The sequence below is a fragment of the Canis lupus genome, chromosome 12 (assembly GCF_048164855.1).
Source record: "Canis lupus baileyi chromosome 12, mCanLup2.hap1, whole genome shotgun sequence".
Classification (NCBI taxonomy): Eukaryota; Metazoa; Chordata; class Mammalia; order Carnivora; family Canidae; genus Canis; species Canis lupus.
The window spans coordinates 6,470,203-6,489,827 of NC_132849.1; the positions used below are offsets into that span (position 1 = coordinate 6,470,203).

Below are 19,625 nucleotides of genomic sequence, written 5' to 3' on the forward strand. Positions count from 1 at the left end.
AGGATTTGTGTTTAACTTAACATTTGGACTGAGCCTTGAAAATGGGTAGGTTTTTAATTCATCACTTGGAAAGAATGTTTACTTAGGATCTACTATGAATAAGTAATCAGAGCGAGGAAGGTACTCCAGGCAGAGCAGGTGGCATGAGCCAAGGGTAGGCTGGGTGTGGGTGACTATGAATAGGCCATTTGGGTGTCTGCTGAGGAGCCTAGGGTAATGAGGTAGGGCTGGATTATGCTGAGGCTCATAGCCTGAGCAGGGAGTCTGGATTCTGCTTTTTGAATGATTGTTTTGTTTTTATTTATTATTATTTTTATTTTATTATTTTATTTTATTTTATATTTTATTTTATTTATTTTGAGAGAGAGAGCAGAGGAGGAGGAGGAGGAGAGAGAATCTTAAGCAGGCTCCATGATCAGCACAGAGCCCAACATGGGGCTGGATGTCACAACCCTGAGATAATGAGCCCAGATCAAGAGTCAGACACTTGACTGAGCCACCCAGGTGCCCCTTGAATGATTGTTTTAGAACCTGACATGATGACGGCAAGATCTCAAGGCAGTGAGTGGGAGAGCCTGGAGGCGGGAGAACTCCCTAACATACGTAAACAATGAATGTGTAGAAAAGCAAGGTCAAGAGGTCTTGTAGAACAAGATGCCAGTTTGAGGGGATAGCTCTGTTCCAGCCAAATCTCAGGACGGTTTGGCTATTTTCAGGTTTTTTTCAGCTTTACCAGCAGCAAAAGGGTATCCTCTCTAAGGGCATCTTTGTTCCTACAAAATATTGACTCTGTCTCTCTCCCAGCTTGCAGAACTCTTAGGTAAGCAAGTCAAGTGTGAAAGACCTTGACCTCCAGCCCAGAGTCCTGCCATATAGAACAAAGTATCATTCATGATGCCTGGGGGTTGGGGGGTAGTATTTAGCGCTGGCAGGCCAAATGAACTTTGAGATAAGCAGATTCATTCCTTATCATAAACGAGAAATAAGAATTACTCACTGGGCCTGGGATCATTCTTTTCCACATAATGCTCAATGGAATGCACTTCATTAATTTCCCACATGTGAAATCTCTTGCTGGCTAAGACCAAATGGTAATTGTGACAATGGGAAAGTAAAGTTAGCAAATACATATTTTAGGGCCCCACTTATCCTTCTGTTTTTGACACTAATTCTTTAAAATGAATACACTTGAGTGTTTGAGTTTCCATAGGTCTTGCTTCTCCAAGAAGGGATCCAGGTGGCCTTAAATGTATTATCTGCAGCAAAGACATAGGATCTGCTCTAGGTGAAATGTTTTTGAAGAAAGATGAAATTGAATGGCCTTTATCTCTTCCTTGCTGGAGACATCAGTCAATACCAGCTGCGACACAATGGGTTTCCTCTTATGCTGTCTGAAGCAACTGCATGTCTGAGGCTCTGAGGCTGGCCCTGAAAGAAGGTGGACATGCCGGCTCAGGGCAAGAGGAGGGCACAAGGAGGCCCTTGGTCACGGCCGACGGCTAGCAGGGATTCTTGGCCCATTCACAGGTGCTGACTTAATCTCTCATAGTCTATACCAACTGTGTTTTTCTGACAGAAATCTAGTGTTTTGCTTGTCTAATTACACAGATGCACACCAGTAGTGAAGGAACAGCATTCTCTGTGAGGGCACAATGTGCGATTTGCCCAGCCAAACTTCCTGGGAATGTTGCCTTCTCCTTGCTGAAGTTCCAAGGGTTTTATAGACCAGCAAGGAATTCAGTGCAAAGTGAATACCATCCAGGTTGAATGTTACCCTGGGCTCCCACCCTATCTTCCTCTCATGACTTGATGAAACGGAAATAATTTCCTCTATGGTACATCCTAGTTATACAGTCAAATATCCATCCACAGTCACGATGACTAGGGTTAAACATTATTTACCTGCTGTCTTGCTAAGTTTTTGCTGTGTAGTTTTTCATGGCTTGAGTGTTGGTTACATAAGAGCCTTTTGAGGAGAGACCGTTTTCTTTGTGGTCTGGTACTTAACTGCACCATTGGTTCCCAACTATTAGATAAGATGGTGCTGGATCCATAGTGTTCGTGACTAGCAGTTGGGTACCATGTTTGTAGAATAATCCTGCTGCATCCTAGATGGAAGACAGTCCCTGGGACCCCTTTCCTGATGAAGTCATTGTACCTGGTTGTCTGTCACTGACAGCACCCTTCTGTTTTTCTGCCTCCAAACAGAATGCATTTTTTCCATACCCTTTCTTTAATCTTTTGGAAATTCAATGATGCTGCCTGGCAAATGAGCCTGTTCGCTACTTATTCCTTGGCTACCATGGTCCATCCCCGGAGCAGCTCTCCGTATGTAAGGTCACGCTTTCCTCATTCTATCTGCTCTACCTTTCTGTTCGTTGGTCCCTGTGCTGGTTACCTGGTACACACACCAGTTAGAGCTCAGCTGCTTCCAGGGGTGGCACCTCCTGACCCACTTAGTCTTGAAGTTTTATAAAAGCTCCCAAGAAACTTATACTTCCTTGATATATGGTATTTGGTTCTATTTTTGCAATTCCCTGGCTTTCAGGCTTACATGATACTTCTGGGTTCAGAGAAATCTGAATTCATTATATGAGTTTTGTTTCATGAGGAACAAGATCTGCAGCCCTGACTTTTCTGACAGCTAATGCTAACTTTATAAGGGTGGACTGCAAGCAGCAGGTAGAGAATCGCTGGCCTGATGATCAAGGTGCCTGGGGATCCCCAGCCCATCCCTTCCAGTCTGCTTCAGAGAGAAAACTGGAAACACTGCTCAAGTGTTCTCACAGAAAGAGGGGTTCCCATGGCATCGGGGCTCCCACCAGAGGACAGGAAGACGATGCGCATGTATTGACTTCTCTGCCCCAGATACTGTGCTTAGATGCTTTACATAGTCAATCTTAAGTAACCTTCACTGTGTGCATTTCCTATTCCAGGTGTACTTCTGTCTTCAGCTCAAGGTTAAGGAAGTCACCCATGCTCTCACAGCTAGTCAGTGGTGATGCTGGAATTACAAACTGGGTTATCTCTAAAACGCTTGTTCTTAGTGATGTCCTTTACCCAGACTCAAATGATTGTGGGACAATGGAATAAAAATACTGATTCCCTTCACAGCAGCTACACACCTAGACATTTCTTTTAGATTTTTCATGACTAGAAATTACTCTGTTCTACAGGTCTTTTAAGATGACTTTTAAGGTGACCCCCCTAATTTTTGAAACTACTCATTCAGTCTCTTCTTCCTTCTCCCCATTCATCCTGCTGAACCAGTCCCTAACACACTTTATCTCTCCAGCCCTACCTTCTGTCTTCTCATACCTGCCAACTCATGTTGGTCTAACATTCCAGCTCTGTGCTCATCGTATGTATAGAAATCCTCATCTCTGAGCCTTCTGTTTTTTAAACATGTCAAACCCGAAATTAGGATAAAAGTTACTACTTTCTCCTTCTATTCTTGGCGGACACTGTGGTGAGAAAAGCCCTGAGAAGCCATTCTGATTGGTCTGTTATCAATTAATGAGATCTACCTATATATCTAATGGGGGAAAAAAAATCACCCTAGGCTGTTTCTTAGAAAAATGGATTCGATTTGTTGACTCATTGTAGTGAAACAATGCTGTGGCTATTGGAAATCCTTTTGGCCAGTGGTTATAAACTGCCAGCTCAGGGTCTCAATTCTGTTGAGTTTACATGGAGTTTCTTAAAGATTTGAAATAGAAAAAAAATTGAAATAGCTGTCAGCTTTTTACAGTGGTGACATTTTGCATAAAGCTGGATTTCCAGATTCTCTTGAGAAATTGGGAGATCCGGCATTCCGGGTTCCTATTACCTCCCAGCAGCTGTCTTTTGGTGCTAATAGCAGCAAATCCACAGGCCTCTCTTGGGCACCCTCAGCGATTTGTCAGTTTGAGCCCATTGGACATTTGGGTCCATATCCTCAGAGTTCCTGGTTTGTGTCAGTTACTCTGCGGGAAGAATTGAAGCTGAGGTAAGTGACTTTATTTTCCTCTTTATCTCATTTTTTAAAAAACTTCTGCCCCAGTGGAAATATTCCATCCCATCGGGGTGGAACCCATTTCCTATGCTCCTCGTATCCTCCCTGATACATCAACATACTGCTCATTTTCTTCACCGTGAGAATAAAACCATCAGCCCTGCTTTCCCCTCAAGCTGCTATCCCGATTCTCTCTGTCATCTGTTTTGAGATGTGTCTAGATTCATTGCCTCTATTACTAGCTTCTCGAGCCTTCTCCGTCCTGGACTTCCATGTTCTAAACTTAGTGACATATTCAGTTTTCATTCTCTTTACTTTGTAATGACGTCATTTTGCCTTGCTAATCACTCAATCTTGAAATTCTTCTTTTAGTTTGACTATGCCATAAAACCTTGGCCTTCTGATTATTCCTTCTCTGCTTCCTCTTCTGGTTGCCTGGATATAGGGTTACTCCAGGCCTTATCCTGGGCCCCCATCTTTCCATGTTCCTACTTGGGGGGTGGGTTTCACCTAACTCTGTGGTGCACACCCAATCCATTGTCCCTGAGCTCCAGCCACACTCCTATCTACCTGCAGGATGTTCTGCAAGTCCTCTGATTTAAGCCCATCTCAAATGTGGCTGTTGCATTTGTCATGGTGACACCATGTTTTAATGGTGTCACTTTTCCGTTAGTGAGCTTGGTTTTCTGACCCCTTCCCTGTGCAACACCCAGCCCAAGTAGAAGACGCATTAGTCTCTGTGCAGCTATAACAAGAATACCATAGATTGGATGGTGGAACGTGTGTGTGCATAAGCAGCAGAAATTTATTTCTTTACAGTTCTAGAGGCTGGAAGTCCAGGATTAAGATGTTGGCAGGATTTCTTCTGTTGGCAGGCAGAAGACTGAGGCCTCTCTCCTTGGCTTGCAGATGGCCACCTTCTTGCCATGCGCCCACATGGCCTTTCCTGGGTGCATGTACTCCTGGTGTCTTGTCATTTTATAAGGATTACTAGATTATTTCCCCAACCTGTGACCTTACCTACCCTTCATTATCTCTTTGTTAAAGCCCAATCTCCAAATATAGTCACCTCAAGGGTTAAGATTTCAACATTAAGAATTTTGAGAGGGACCTGGTTCAGTCCATACAGAAGGGGAGTCTAGGGTTGAAAATAGGAAAGATGTCAGAGTGGATCAGCAGGAAACACTGAGGTAAGGCAGCAAATCTAAGTAACAAATGACCTTTATGGAGCAGTGACAGAATGAGAAGATGGCTCCAGGGCTGTAGTATCCTTGTAGCTCAGAACGGAGAAGAGCCAGAAACACAGAAATAATTTTGAACAGAAACTCAGAACTCTGTTCAAATAGAGCTGTGGCCTCAGCAGACTTTACTGTGCATGTGCCACCGAGTGCAGCAGAGGCCCCTTCCTGATGAAGGAGAGGCCACAAGCAAGCAGCATGTGAGTAAGGGAAGCCTATGTTAGGGAGAGGACCAGGGACCCCTGACACTGCCGGGGGCCGCAAATCTGTTGTATGTCCTGCTCACTGGTCACCTAAGTGTTTTGGACATTTGTGTTATGAAAACTGTCCCGTCTGTGGCCACCTGTCATGGAGAAATCTGAGGGAACGGGATTGAAGAGTTGATACAATCCACCCTCACTGTAGTTCTTCCGCCACTGTCACCTCCACTCTACTCTCACAGCTGCCATCCTGGTCCAGGCCTTGCTGCATGTGAGGAGGGTTATTACAACAGTCTCTTGGGCAGCCCAGGTGGCTCAGCAGTTTAGCCGTCTTCAACCCAGGGTGTGATCCTGGAGTCCAGGGATCGAGTCCCACATCAGGCTCCCTGCATGGAACCTGTTTCTCTCTCTCTCTCTCTCTCATGAATAAATAAATAAAATCTTAAAAAAAAAAAAAAAAAAAACAGTCTCTTACCTGGACTTCCCACAGTGTACCTTTGCTCCAGTTCATCCCACCTGCTATTCTTGGATCCCATCTCTGGTCCTGTCATTCCTCTGCTCATAAGCCTTGAGTGGAGTTTGCTGACCACCAAACGAAGGCCAGATCCTTGGGCTGGCATTCAAGGCCTTTACAGGCTAATGTGTCACCATGACAGAAAGTTGGCTTTCAGTCATGTTGAGTTTTTTTTTTTTTTTCATGTTGAGTTTTTAACTCTTCTTTGATCATACACAAAAGCGTTCCCACTTCCATACCTGATGTTCACATTCTCTGTTTAGAATGTTTCTTCCTATTTGCATACATACTGAAATCCTACCTATCTGTTGTCAAGGTCTGCATCAAGTCCTCCCTAATCTGTGAAGCTTTTTTGAATTTGTTCCATGTTGGAAGTCTTATGATATTTATCCTCTGTTCATACTGGTAGCTATTTTTGTACTAAAACTTTTCCTTCACCTCTATTCAACTATAAAGTCCCTTGAGAATAGAGTAGTTTTCAACTTTATTCCATCAACCACTTATGAGTGTTTTGCATTTGAATGTGAGCCAATCCAAGGTGGCATGGACAAATGAAATCAGGTTTGGAGTCATAGGTCTTGATGTTCAAGAGAAAGTTGAAGGACCTTTGTTCATGATCCTAGATAGACTTTACCCAGTCCAGTATGTTAACTGAAGAAGCTAAGGGGAGGAAGAGGTTGGCAGGGAACAAGAAACCATGAGGTAGAGCTGGCAAGTGCTACTTTTCCTTAGGAGCTCACAGGATGACCAGTAGAGCCTGAGATATGAATGGAACTTGAAACTCTACCCACAGGGTGATGGGGGAGGAGGCATGGCCTCTGCTTTTAAGGTGGTTAGATTTAGGGGATGGGGAGTGGCCCCACAGATGTAATTCCTAGAATAAAGAACACATGGAAGCTGTTCAAGGTTTTTTTTCATCTGCTTGATTCTGTTTGTCTGGCTCAAAACTGGGACTTGGGAAGGGAGGCGCAAGGCACAGACTTAAGGTCACCATACCCTCTATACTGCTGGCCAGGGCATTGGCTATAATCAGAGCTGGATCCCAAGGACTGCATAGTGTGGCAAGGGCCTAACTGAGCTGCCCCCTTGGTTTCTCATGTTGAGTAAAGGTGAGCTTAAGGTAGCTGTTAATAGTTCACCCAACCTTGACATTCTTCTCTGACCCAATGAGGGTATTATCCCAAGACTGAGGAGAGAAAACAGCAGTTAGGAGCAGAAAGGGGTGGTTTTAAGCACAAATGTCTTAAGCTAGTGGAGGGGGTGGTTTCTCAAAATGGGCATGTTCAGGTTTCAAGCAGAGAGGTTGAGTCTGTAGATCTGAGGTGAGGCATAAGCATTTATTTTTACAAATCTCTGGGGGTCATTGGGAATTGAAAAATAAAATCTGTAAGGTGAACGTGAGGGTTCAGTGAGATTCTGTACCATGCCTGACACATATTGAGTTTTCAAATGGCAAAGTGATTTATTATTGCAGGCATCACTTGAAGGCCTATAGATTTATACTGTTTCAGCTAAATATTTCTGTTCGCTCAGATAAAACCAGATGATGCCTTTGGGCATGAGTGGACAACTCCCAGGATTGAGGAGATAAATGAAGATCCTATAATTCTTGCTTTACTTTACTTTTCTAGGAGCTGTCCTTTCTTTTCCTTCCTCAGAAGAATTTGCTCTCTACTGACTTGTGTTGTATCTGATCTTTAGCAACTTCAGGATTCCTTTACCAAATAATACCTGGATTCGTTTAGCAACTTCAGGATTCCTTTACCAAATAATACCTGGAAGCTCACAGGTGTTAGACAAATAACTCTGTTTTGGAGTAGGGAATGTTTCAGAGACTTTTGTATTGGGAAATGTTCACTTTTGTACTGGGAAACTCTTTGTGTTTTTGTCAGGCTCCCACTGACCTTGAGACTCTCAAATATTGTTAGATCATAGATTTTTGATGAGTTAAGTGGCTTTAAATTTCTTCACTCCCACCCCTGTTTCCTACAGTGGGTAGACTTATGAGTATTCATGCCTAAGATAGGTTGCTTTTTTTTTTTTTTTTTTTAAGTAGGCTCCATGCCCAATATGTAGCTTAGCACAGGGCTTGAACTCATGACCCTGAGATCAAGATTTGTGCTAGGATCAAGAGTGAGTTACTCAACCTACTGAGCCACCAGGCATCCCTTTAGGCATCCCTTTATGATAGTTTTTATTAGAAATCTCCACTTATAACCATTATTATGGGATGGAGAATTTTCTTATTTATTTTTATTGGGGTATAGTTGACACAGTGTTATACTAGTTTCAGGTGTACAACATAGTGATTCGACAACTTTATATGTTATGCTGTGCTCAATTGTCACTACACAGTGCTATTACAATACTATTGACTATATTCTCTGTGCTGTACCTTTCTTTTTTTTTATAAAATTTTATTTATTTGACAGAAAGAGAGAGAGAGAGAGAGAGAGAGAGAGCACAAGCAGGGGGGATAGCACGCAGAGGAAGAGGGAGAAGAAGGCTCCCCAGTGAGCAAGGAGTCTAATATGGGGCTCGAACACAGGACCCTGGTGTCATGACCTGAGCCAAAGGCAGATGCACAACCAACTGAGCCACCTGGTGCCCCATGTGCTGTATCTTTCATCCCCATGACTTGCTCATTTCATAACTGTAAGCCTGTATCTCCCACTCCCCTTCACCCCTTTTGCCAATCCTCCCACACCCTTCCATCTGGCAACTATCCATTTGTTCTCTGTATTTATGGGCTGTTTCTTCTTTGTTCATTTTTTAGATTTCACATATAATGGAAAATGTTATGGTATTTGTCTTTCTTTTACTTATTTCCCTTAGCATTATACCCTCTAGGTCCATTCATGTTGTGGCTAATGGCAAGATCCCATTCTTTTTAATGGCTGAGTAATATATACATACATATATATATAATATACATCTATAAAACTGGCTATTCTGACAGGTGTAACAGGATACCTCTTCTGGTTTTGATTTGCATTTCCCTGATTAGTGATGTTGAGCAGTTTTCTTTGGCCATCTGAATGTCTTCTTTGGAAAAATGTTTGTTCAGGTTCTCTACCCATTTTTTAAAATCAGATTATTTGAGTGTTTTTTTTTTTTTGGTAGAACAGAGAACTTTTTGATGTGCAAGGTGTCAGGGCAGGCATACTTCACTACAAGTCCCAGTGACATTGGAATCAATTGAATGGAGTCTCCCTGCTTTCCCAGCTAGTTCTGCTAAGGAGAGTCCCACAGCTACGAGCCCCATGCACGCAGAGGGGACAATGAGATGACTTCTCAGTGGTGGCCAACTGAATTGAACTCTCCTGGCTTTTTGGGTCTTGTTATGTAGATCATGCTCCCTTCAGCAACAGCTCCTGGCTCAGACTTCTTTTTTTTTTTTTTTCTGGCTCAGACTTCTGTCCTGTGTGCAGGCTGCTGGTGAGTGGTGCTGACTCGGGGCCAGAGACCGGCACAGGTTGGTGGCTGCCTGGGAGCTGAGAAACCTTGGCCTGCCTTGAGTTCCCTGAGTCTCATCAGCTATTTCTTTCCTGTGGAAAATAGCCCAGTGGCTTCAATTCTTTCTTCTCTGGTCACATCCACAAGTCTCTGACACCTCTGTTGTCATTGTCCTGCCTTCCCAACTTCTAAAGTGTGCAGAACTTTTCTTCTTGACGGTAGCATGTTATTCTCTTTCCTGGTAGCAATAATCTAATTCCTTTGGAAGAAGGTGGAGTCTAAAGGTATGATGAATAATTAAGATTGATTAAAAACATCTTGGGGGGACAGTGATGCCTGGGTGGCTCAGTCAGTGAAGCATCTGCCTTCTGCTCAAGTTGTGATCTCAGGGTTCTGGAATCCAGCTGCTGGTCAGTCTCCCTGTTCAGCAAGGAGTCTGTTCCTTCCTCTCCCCCTGCTCATGCTTTCTCTCTTTTTCTCTCTCAAATAAATCAATAAAATCTTAAAAAAAAAAAAATCTCTGCCTCTCAGCTCTGAGTCTTTGTTGTCCACTAGCCAGCACTTTGTTCTCTTTCCCACAGACAAGCAACTTTGTTGCCAAGAATTGACTTTCCTCCCAGAGCTCAGCAGTGGCCTAGAGCTTTCTTTTATTTCCAGTATTTTATTTTGGCTATCTGAACTGGGGGTAAAGGCTGCTGAAGATTTAATGGATTCCAGCATTGGATGATTGCTCATATGGTATTATAGAAATCCTTACACCTTCACTAGTTAAATACCTGTCCACCATAGGGGTCCAATCTGGATTTTCTCAGGAAGCAGAAGATGGGGTTGGGGGTGAGGAAACAGGAATGAGTATCCTTAAATACAAAGATCTTTCCCATGAGGCCCTGTGTTCCAGAGTCCCAGGCATCTTTGTCACAAAGCAGTGATAGTCTTGCTAAAGTCATGGGTCCCAGCCCTGACTTAGGGGCCAGTGTAACACCAGACGTATCCAGGTCTGGAGCTGGACCAGAGCCCAGGCGTTGGGATCCTAGTTGAATTGTTATTTGGCAAGATGTCAAAGGAAATAGTTTCAGGGACCCAAGGGCCCCATGGGAGGGCCCGGCTTCTGGGGTTTTGGTCTGCTTTTCTCTGTTGCTGTGGTTGAAGGTGTTAAATATCTCATCAGTGTGGGGTGGGCACTGTCATTAATCCTTCATGGGCTGCATTGTGGGGAGGGGCTGATGTGGTGGCAGGAGGGGGCAGGGGGTTCAGAGTGGCAGCTGTTTCCCAGCCAGCATCCGAGGCTTCAAACACGTAAGTTCAGATCTGAGTGATTGCTGTCTGGCTGTTTGAAAACTTTCACCAAACAAATAAACAACTTGGGGTTTTGCCAAGAAATAGAGCTGTCTTTCCTGTGTGTCTCTGTTGAGACCTAGGAAAATGTTATCCCTTCCCCCTTGGGATAAACATGAGACTAGTCTGGCTAGCAAGGTTCACTTTCTATCCTTACAGATCTTCAGAGAAAGAGATTATGATCCTGTGGCTACACCCAGAGTGTAAGATTGCTAAATTTTAGGGGAGGGTGCCTTAGACACGAGCATGCATATGCTGATGGCAGACTGTCTCCTCTTTTGATGAAAACACAGCATTGAATGGTTTTTATTTTGATTATAAGGACATGTTGCAGATTTTGTAGGACATGGTTAAGGTTTCTCCATCATTACCCCCAAATTTCAGAGGGCTTTGGTGTTTTTCAATTTTCAACCCTATGAAACTGAACATTGAGAAGGATCTAGAGGTGAGTTTGGGGATAGATGTAGATTTGAGCTGGAAAATGGAACTGATACATGCAGGTCAGATGCTAAGCAGAAAGAGAAGTAAAGGTTCAGGGATCCCAGGTGCCTGCACATGAGGAAGCCGCCCCCCACCTCTGGTGATGCCCAGTCCCCTCCCCCCACTATCCTTCCCCATTTCTTCCCAAAGTGGTGTTTTCCTGGTGAAGGGTCATGCTATGAGAGCTGCTAAGCTCTGCCAGGGGTGGTGGCCAATGACCACAGGATTGTAGTTCTATTTTTCTCTTCCCTGGAGATGCAATGGGGAGGGCTCAGGCCCTGGGCCCTTGGCCAGAGATCACTTGAAACAGTGTCTGTTTGTTTGTTTCTTTGACTGCTTAGTTGTTGGTACCTCTGGTGGCATGGCTGGGAGGCTCTGCTAAGACTACTATCTGCAATGGCCAGGTTGTCAGGCAGCGGGAGCCTTTCTGCCCAGTTTGTACTGTATGTCTCTGTGGGCACGAAGGTCAGAGATGGCTCTGGAATCACCATGTTGTGGCTTCTAGGGAGCCTGGAGCACTTTGCCCTCTCTCCTCCACCCCACCATCCATTCCCTACATGGTCATCTGTTCCTGTCCATCCAGGAGGGAAGGCACAGACAATTTATTCTCTGATTTCCTGGTAGGGAACTGTGATGAGCCACACACAAGGCTCACCCTGTAGGTAGTATAACTAGCAGAGTCCAGCCTTCTGCTTTTGGGCGTCTGCCTTGCACCTGGCGCTCTGGCCTCCAATCTTATTCACCTATAAAAGAAAATGCTTAAGCGAGGAGGGATTGATGACATTGGCAGGAGCCTTCCCCATGGGAACTGGGTGCCAAAGGCCCAGCTGGTGGTTTTTACACTTGTCCTTTCTTCTGTGGCCCAGGACCTTGCTCCAGAAGTGGGGCAAAAGGACGGGCAGGAGGGATGGAAATGGAAGCTGCTTCAGGCGGGAGAAAGTGGACCCGGCCACAGGAGTCCTTTCTCCATGGGCCATCCCTACTCTGCTCTGACTAGAACTTCAGGGCTCCTGGTCAACCACTTTCTCATCTCCTCTCCAATAGATCAGGCCAGCTCTGAAGGGGTTGTTTCTCTGTTTTTAATTGTTTGAAGCCTTCCTGATCCTGTCCTACCTCACTTGAGTCTGACTAGTCCTTCAGGTCTTAAGAAGGTCATTTTTTCCAGGAAGCCATTCTTAATTCTGCTCATCCCAGTCCCTACTTCCAACACCCTTTATTATATTCTGCTTTATCACTCTGTTTTTCCCTAGCGTATCATTCACCATGTGTTGTTGTAAAAATATATTCTCTCTGATGTGAGAGGCAAAGTATAGTTCCGTCTTGTCTGCAGATTTATCCTCAAGGCCTAGTATTTGGGAGGCTCTCCAAATATTTGAATGAAAATGGGCTTGGAATTTCTTAAAATTTTTAGGTCAGATGTTAAGACCTACTTTCTTTAGATCAGGGGGACAAAGAGGAATTTAGTTTTGGAGTTACTGAGACTGAAAAATCTGCCCAAGACCCAGCCAAATACGTGGATCTGAAACTCCTGTAAAAAGGACATCCTTGGGGAAATAGATTTGGAAATCATTAGCAAGTCCTGGAAGGCAGCCTTCTATCCTCCCAGTGTTGCTATGGCCTAGGTTTAGCGTGATTAGAAGAATAGGATTATGAGAGATGGAGGACAAAGCTTCTCTCTCCTAGTAGATTTTTCTTTCCCATGGGTTTATTCATTTGTTTCCCATTCCAGAAATGGCTTCCACCTTCCATCCACGAGAATGTGAGCTGTCTAAACAAGAAGGGCAAAGCTATGGCTTCTTCTTACGAATTGAGAAGGACACTGATGGCCACCTGGTCCGGGTGGTTGAGAAGGGTAGCCCAGCAGAGAAGGCGGGCCTCCAGGATGGAGACCGAGTTCTTAGGATCAATGGTGTCTTTGTGGACAAGGAAGAGCATATGCAGGTGAGTGGGACATCTGGGGTTCTTCTTCTAAGATCTCTCTAACCTGGGCAGCCCGGGTGGCTCAGCGGTTTGGTGCCGCCTTCAGCCCAGGGCCTGATCCTGGAGTCCTGGGATTGAGTCCCACGTCGGGCTCCCTGAATGGAGCCTGCTTCTCCCTCTGCCTGTGTCTCTGCCTCTCTCTCTCTCTCTCTCTTTCTCTCTCTCTGTCTCTCATGAATAAATAAACAAAATCTTAAAAAAGAAAAATCTCTAGCCTCCACATCTCTGCTGATTAGTTTTTGGGATCATCAGAGATTTCCCGGCTGCCACTGGCAAGGCAGACACCTTTATGGCTATACTTTCTGCGTGCTAATCAAATCCCCTCCAAATTAACTGGAAACTATAAAAGTATTCCTGGATTGAATAGTGTCAGAGCCAATAGGCATCATGTTTGCTATATGCCAGGAACCATGCTAGGCAATTTCATATTCCTTATTTTGTTGAATACAATCCATGAGCTACATATCACCACTTCACAGAAGAGAGCTCAGAGGCTCCGAGAACGCATGCTAATGTGTTCATGCAGTGAACACACGTGAAAGTCTGACATCCCAGTTCTGCCTGCCTCCTAGTGGATGCTCTTTTCAATATACCATGCTGTTTCCATTAGTCCAACTGGGATTGGGCCCCACTCTAGGTTCCACCAGTGCTAGAGCCCTGCCCCCTCCAATCAGCACCTAGATCTTAGGAGGGATGGGGTACAGATGGCTGGAGCACTACCTGCTGACTCTTTGGGCTCCAGAGGTCAGCATTCAGAATCTCTAGGTCCCCAGAATGAGCCAGATGGTGAACATCCTCTATGGTGGCTGATGGGGTTCTTGGTTAAAGTTATCTTTTTCTTCCTTCTAGGTTGTGGATCTGGTCAGAAAGAGTGGGAATTCAGTGACTTTACTAGTCCTGGATGGGGATTCCTATGAGAAAGCAATGAAAAAACAGGTAGACTTGAAAGAGTTGGGTCAAAATCAGAAGGAGCAGAGTTTGAATGATGAGAAACTGTCCCCCGTGGTGAATGAAGGAGCACAGACTTGGACCCAACCCAGGCTCTGCTACCTGGTGAAGGAAGGGAACAGCTATGGCTTCTCTCTGAAAACCGTCCAAGGTGAGCTTGAGGGTAGGATTTTCAGGAGAAAGATATAATTGTTTAATGACTTCTTTGACAAAATCTTCAGATGCTGTGATTATCCAACTGCAGCTCCTCCCTCCCTCCCTCCCTCCCTCCCTCCCTCCCTCCCTCCCTCCCTTCCTCCTTCCTTCCCCCTCCTTCCCTCCCTCTTTCCCTTCTTCCCTCCCTCCCTGGACCTTCCCTTGCTTTGACAATTGTGCAATGAGGAATCAAAACACTGGAGCCAGCACAGGGTGGGGAGGACCACTGGGCACTCTGTCCCCCAGTGTTTGTTAGGCTGAGCCTTGGAGGGCAGGGGGTTAGAGGACCGCCGATCCTTTGTTATTATTTCCTCACTTCTTGAGGGTGAGAGTGGAGGGGAGAAGTGGGAATAAAAGGCAAGAAAAAGAAGATTCTTCATAATAGCTACTTTTGAATAAGGATATCTTTTTACTACTGAGTGCTCAGGTGATCATTTATTCAACACATTCTTGAGTATGTTGATATGCCAGACCCTGTTATAGTTGCCAAGGATGCTATACTAATCCCCACCCTCCTGTGACACTGAAATAGTACCTTCCACTGTGGCCCAGCCTCAACTGCTCTGAGATGTGTCCCTGACTTCTGAGAGGTACATAGTGATTTGAAAAGCCCCAATCATCAGGAAGTACTAGAAGCTCTGTTTCTAGGATTTCAGAGATGTACGCTGACCTTTGCTCAGTTGACTGTGGTTCTGTAATGGTGTCTCTGGGATTTAGGTTGGAGCCATAGAAGCTATATTAGCCTTTTGGTTCCACCTTGAATGTTGCTCCTCCCACATTCTTTCTGATACTAGAGAAACACTGGTCTTGGGTAAGTAATAAAGAGCAGAACAAGAGTATAAATAAAGTTGTTTCCAAGGCTTATTTAACCTATAGCAAGAGATATAAAGTAGCTATAAGAGGTATTTCTCAAGTTTTTCTGTTATTAAACATAATGATGTAGGTGGTCAAGGGAAGCTTGGCATTTCTTAGAAGTCCATTATCAGCAAAATGGTGAAAAAAATAATAATTCAGATTCTATTCATTTGACCCTTGTGCTAACATACATAATGAATGGTTTAAAATTAGCTTATTGAAGAAAATGTTTTCTTCATGACAAATATATAACAAGGTAACAGGAGAAATTTTAAGGCAGCAGTTTATACTGTTATTCCCTACAAATGATTTATTTTATCATTATGAAGCTACCTTTTGCCTAGGTTGTAGTATTAGTATCTTGAAAGAATTGACAGCATTTCTATAAGAAGCACCTAAATCACACCATCCAGTAATCCAGACCTGACTGTATATGTGTGTACATCCTCTCCCTTCTGTGCCTCTGTCCTCTTAGGCCTGCATAAGTGAGATTTAGTGACTTCATTAGTATGTGATGCTTGGTGATAGTACTAATTAAAGAGGACAGAATGGAACAGATACCTTCTAATTCCACAAATATGAAGAACGGGAGTAAGACACAATGATACAGCATGGGTATGGCTTGGTGCTTTCTGATTCAAGAGGCCACTGCCCTCTGAGATTCCTTCCTTGCATTTAGTTGGGCTCAGGAATTCTATTCAGATCAATAAGAACCAACTGAATAATGTCTGTGTCAAGCTTTGTATTAGGAGCCATAATTTTAATTCTAGATCAGAAGCCATAAAAGTTAACTATTTGAGTTAGCCATAAAATTAGAAGTTGTATATTACATTATTGGGAGAAAACCCTTTATTGTTGGACTTTCTGTGTAATAGGGTTGTAATGCTTATCCATGTCCTTTCAGGGAAAAAGGGAGTGTACATGACTGATATAACACCTCAAGGTGTGGCTATGAAAGCTGGTGTCCTGGCAGGTGATCACTTGATTGAAGTGAATGGAGAGAATGTAGAAGATGCCAGCCATGAGGAAGTGGTTGCAAAGGTATAGCCCATAGGGATACTTACTTTTCACTCTACTCTTATTAGAAGTGACACGAAAACAGGAATGGTAGTTTATGATGGGAGGAATATAACGATGAGAAGTTAACCAACCCTTTGTATTAAGAATGAACAGACTCACTAGTGGTATCAGCAGTGTTAAGATAGGGTTTTGGAATAAGGCCTTTACTAGTTTCAGGTTTTCGGAGAAAAGTATTCTAAAGAATCGTTAACTTTATCTCTTGGATCTTATCTGTACCTGATTGGGAGACCCCTCTGAATTTATAATAAAGTCAGTTTTAGTAAAAACATTTTACTAAAATGTTTTAAGACAAGCTGGCAGATGACCAATTGTGGTTATGAATATAGAGCTACACATGGGGAGTGTTGGAAGACCTGTTACCCCGAATCTTATGTCCCAGCACGGTTCCATGATACATGGATAACACTCTGAGGTTTTCCTTTGAGATAATATGGAACCTTGAAAACTGACCAACTTCGTCTTCTTTTGGTAGAATAATTTTTCAAAGTAGACCTTTACTTGCTTTTCCAAACTCCTTTTCTAGACTTGAGTACCTCACTTAAGTACCTGTCTGGGTTTTTGGAGTTCTAGCTCTCACTTGGGTTCAGTTAGCACCTGTGTGGGTGAGGTCATACTTAACAAAGGGAAACACAACTGTGGATGTGGAGATAGATCAACATCAGTGAGATGGTAGGAAACAGTATCACAGTTTAACTTGGGACTTACATTCTATATTCTATTGAATCTAGAGACTGTGCTTCCAGGCAGAGACTTTCCTACTTTCCAGCATTGTTCTTGCAGCTGGCCATGGGGTTACCTGTGTCTGCTGTTGTAGGTGAAGAACTCCGGAAGCCATGTCATGTTCCTGTTGGTGGACAAGGAGACTGACAAGCTCCATACTGAGCAGAAGATAGAATTCAAGAGAGAAACAGCCAGCCTGAAACTGCTACCCCGCCAGCCTCGGGTCGTAGAGATGAAGAAGGGAGGCAATGGCTATGGTTTCTATCTGAGGGCAGGTCCAGAACAGAAAGGTAAGGCACTAGTAGAGCAGAAAACTTGGTGGTGTCACCATGTAATTCTTCACCCAATCTGACTCCAGGCTTCTGTTAGGCCCCTGAGTCCCTACCAGCTGCATGAGGGTACGGTGAGAGATTAAAGAATATAGCTGGGTCATTTTCTAGGGGGAGCATGACAGGCATCTGAAGGTTTCCTCAACAGAATGATAAGGCAGACTTTTGGATCTGGGCAGCAGTATGTTGTAAATTTGCTCTCTTGGACAAAAAAGGCACCCTGATTTCTAGCTTTTGTTGATTTTTTTTTTTTTTGTGGTGTGGGTACTCCCAATACATCTGATTTCAAGCTACCAATGTTCTGTCACAGAATGCAAAGTTGAAAAGTCTTGAACAGAATTGGTTCTCATGAGCTTATGTGAGCCAGCTCCAATACACCACTAGATCTGAGACGGGTGTCGGCTGGGATCTGGGAATCAAATCAAATAGAATTGGGAATCTTTCTGATTCCTTGTAACTCAACAAGGAAAGAGCTAAGGTCCTTCTTGGGAAGCTGAAGACATAAAAGAATGCAGGTTCAGGCCATTTGCAAACTGTCATTCTAGACGTTGATATTTTCTTTTCATTATGTATACTTACATTAATTTGTCAAATATTAATTTTGATTCATATTATATAAAAATATCTTCAGAGCCTTATATAATACCAAGAGAATCAAACAGGGATTCTTCAGTCAAGGAGCCCACTATTTAGTAGAGGAGATACAACACATATAACAGAAGGTGAGTGGTGAGGAGCACCGTCATATGGGGTAGAGTACAATTGGAATTCAAAGTTGGAGCACATTTTTCTTACTAAATAAGAACCGGAAGGCCTCATACAGCACCTGAGACAGCACCTGAGCTCAGACTTTGTAGTGTGAATACAATTTGGACAAGTAGATGGTATGGGGACAACGAAGCCCGTTCCATGAGGATTGTGTGAACAAAGCAGGGAAGCATGGGCGTAGTTTGATTGGCATCTAATGCATGACACAAAAAGTCACATTGGAAAGGAAGGTTGGAAAGAGATGATGAGGGCCTTTAAGGCCAGGTTGAAGAGTTTGGACCTGGCTCTGTAGTTTATGTGGAGTTAAAAGTTTTTTCAACAGCGTAGGAAGAAAAAATTAAGCCTACCATATCTTGGAGGCTTTACACATCTCAAGTACTCCTAATAATTCTGCAAGAAGAATTTCTGAAATTGAGGGCTGGGAGAAGATACAGTAACTATAAGGACAAATAGTTGTGGTTTAACTGGGATCAAATTCAGGTCTGTTCAGTTCTTTTTTTTTAATTTTTATTTATTTATGATAGTCACACACACAGAGAGAGAGAGAGAGAGATTGAGAGAGAGAGAGGCAGAGACACAGGCAGAGGGAGAAGCAGGCTCCATGCACCGGGAGCCTGACATGGGATTCGATCCTGGGTCTCCAGGATCGCGCCCTGGGCCAAAGGCAGGCACTAAACTGCTGTGCCACCCAGGGATCCCCAGGTCTGTTCAGTTCTAAAGCCCACGCTTGTGCTGCTGGACCAGGGAATAATTTGGTTAGATGTTGCATAAAGATGAATCTGAAGGCAGATCTGTATTGGAGAAGGCAAGGATTAGGGACAGGGAGAGCAGTTGGTAAGGTGCTATAGTCCAGTAGAGTTTAAGGCCAGAACTAATACCATATGCATTTAGGGTAGAGGAAGTGGGACCAGAGAAGAAATGTGTCAAATATTAAGGTAGCATCAAATGACCTAGCAGTTGATTAGAATATGGGGAGTGGATACTGAGGAATAATTGATGCTAACTGTTGGTAACTGAGGGGATAATGCTCCCATGAACAAGTGAGCAAGGGGAAGAGCTTTGGGATGGGGGAGATGGGCAAAGATGACTTTTGGTTTGAATATGTTACATTTGAGGGATCTATGGGCTACCTAGCTGGAGATGCCCAACAGCTAGCTGGAAAAGTGAAACTGGAACTTCTCAAAATAGTGGGAGGGACAAAAAAATGTGAGAGACCTGAAGGCATCTCATGAAGACAGTTCAAGTCAGGAGAGGAAGGGTAAAGACACATCCTTGAGGCACACACATACAAGCACATTCACAGTTGAATACACCCAATCGCTACTAAAATGCTAGCATGTGTTTCCTAGGCTCTGAGTTCTTTGGTGTCGTTCTTTTTTCTTCTTCCTCATTTTAATAGCTTAGCTTCTACGTAAGATGTATGGGCACAAAGATATTCACTGACTTCCTGGGAATTTGCTGATTCTTAATGCTTAGGATGTTATTTTGTCAAGACTGAATCTCACACACTTTTAGTAACAACATGATTCTTTT

General features: G+C 43.8%; 1 protein-coding gene across 3 annotated transcripts in view; it reads left to right on the forward strand.

Annotated features, from left to right (window-relative positions):
* The window catches only part of PDZK1 (PDZ domain containing 1), a 39,849-nt gene that overhangs the window by 3,680 nt on the left and 16,544 nt on the right, over nucleotides 1-19,625 (forward strand). For 2 of the 3 annotated variants that reach the window (XM_072769435.1, XM_072769433.1), the window contains exons 2-5: nucleotides 12,947-13,158; nucleotides 14,047-14,296; nucleotides 16,100-16,236; nucleotides 17,090-17,285. In XM_072769435.1, coding sequence (XP_072625536.1) covers nucleotides 12,949-13,158; nucleotides 14,047-14,296; nucleotides 16,100-16,236; nucleotides 17,090-17,285 — 793 coding nt within the window. In that variant the 5' untranslated portion in view covers nucleotides 12,947-12,948. Of the gene's footprint in view, nucleotides 1-9,358; nucleotides 9,422-12,946; nucleotides 13,159-14,046; nucleotides 14,297-16,099; nucleotides 16,237-17,089; nucleotides 17,286-19,625 lie in introns of all 3 variants that reach the window. The other variant, XM_072769434.1, reaches the window with a different exon arrangement.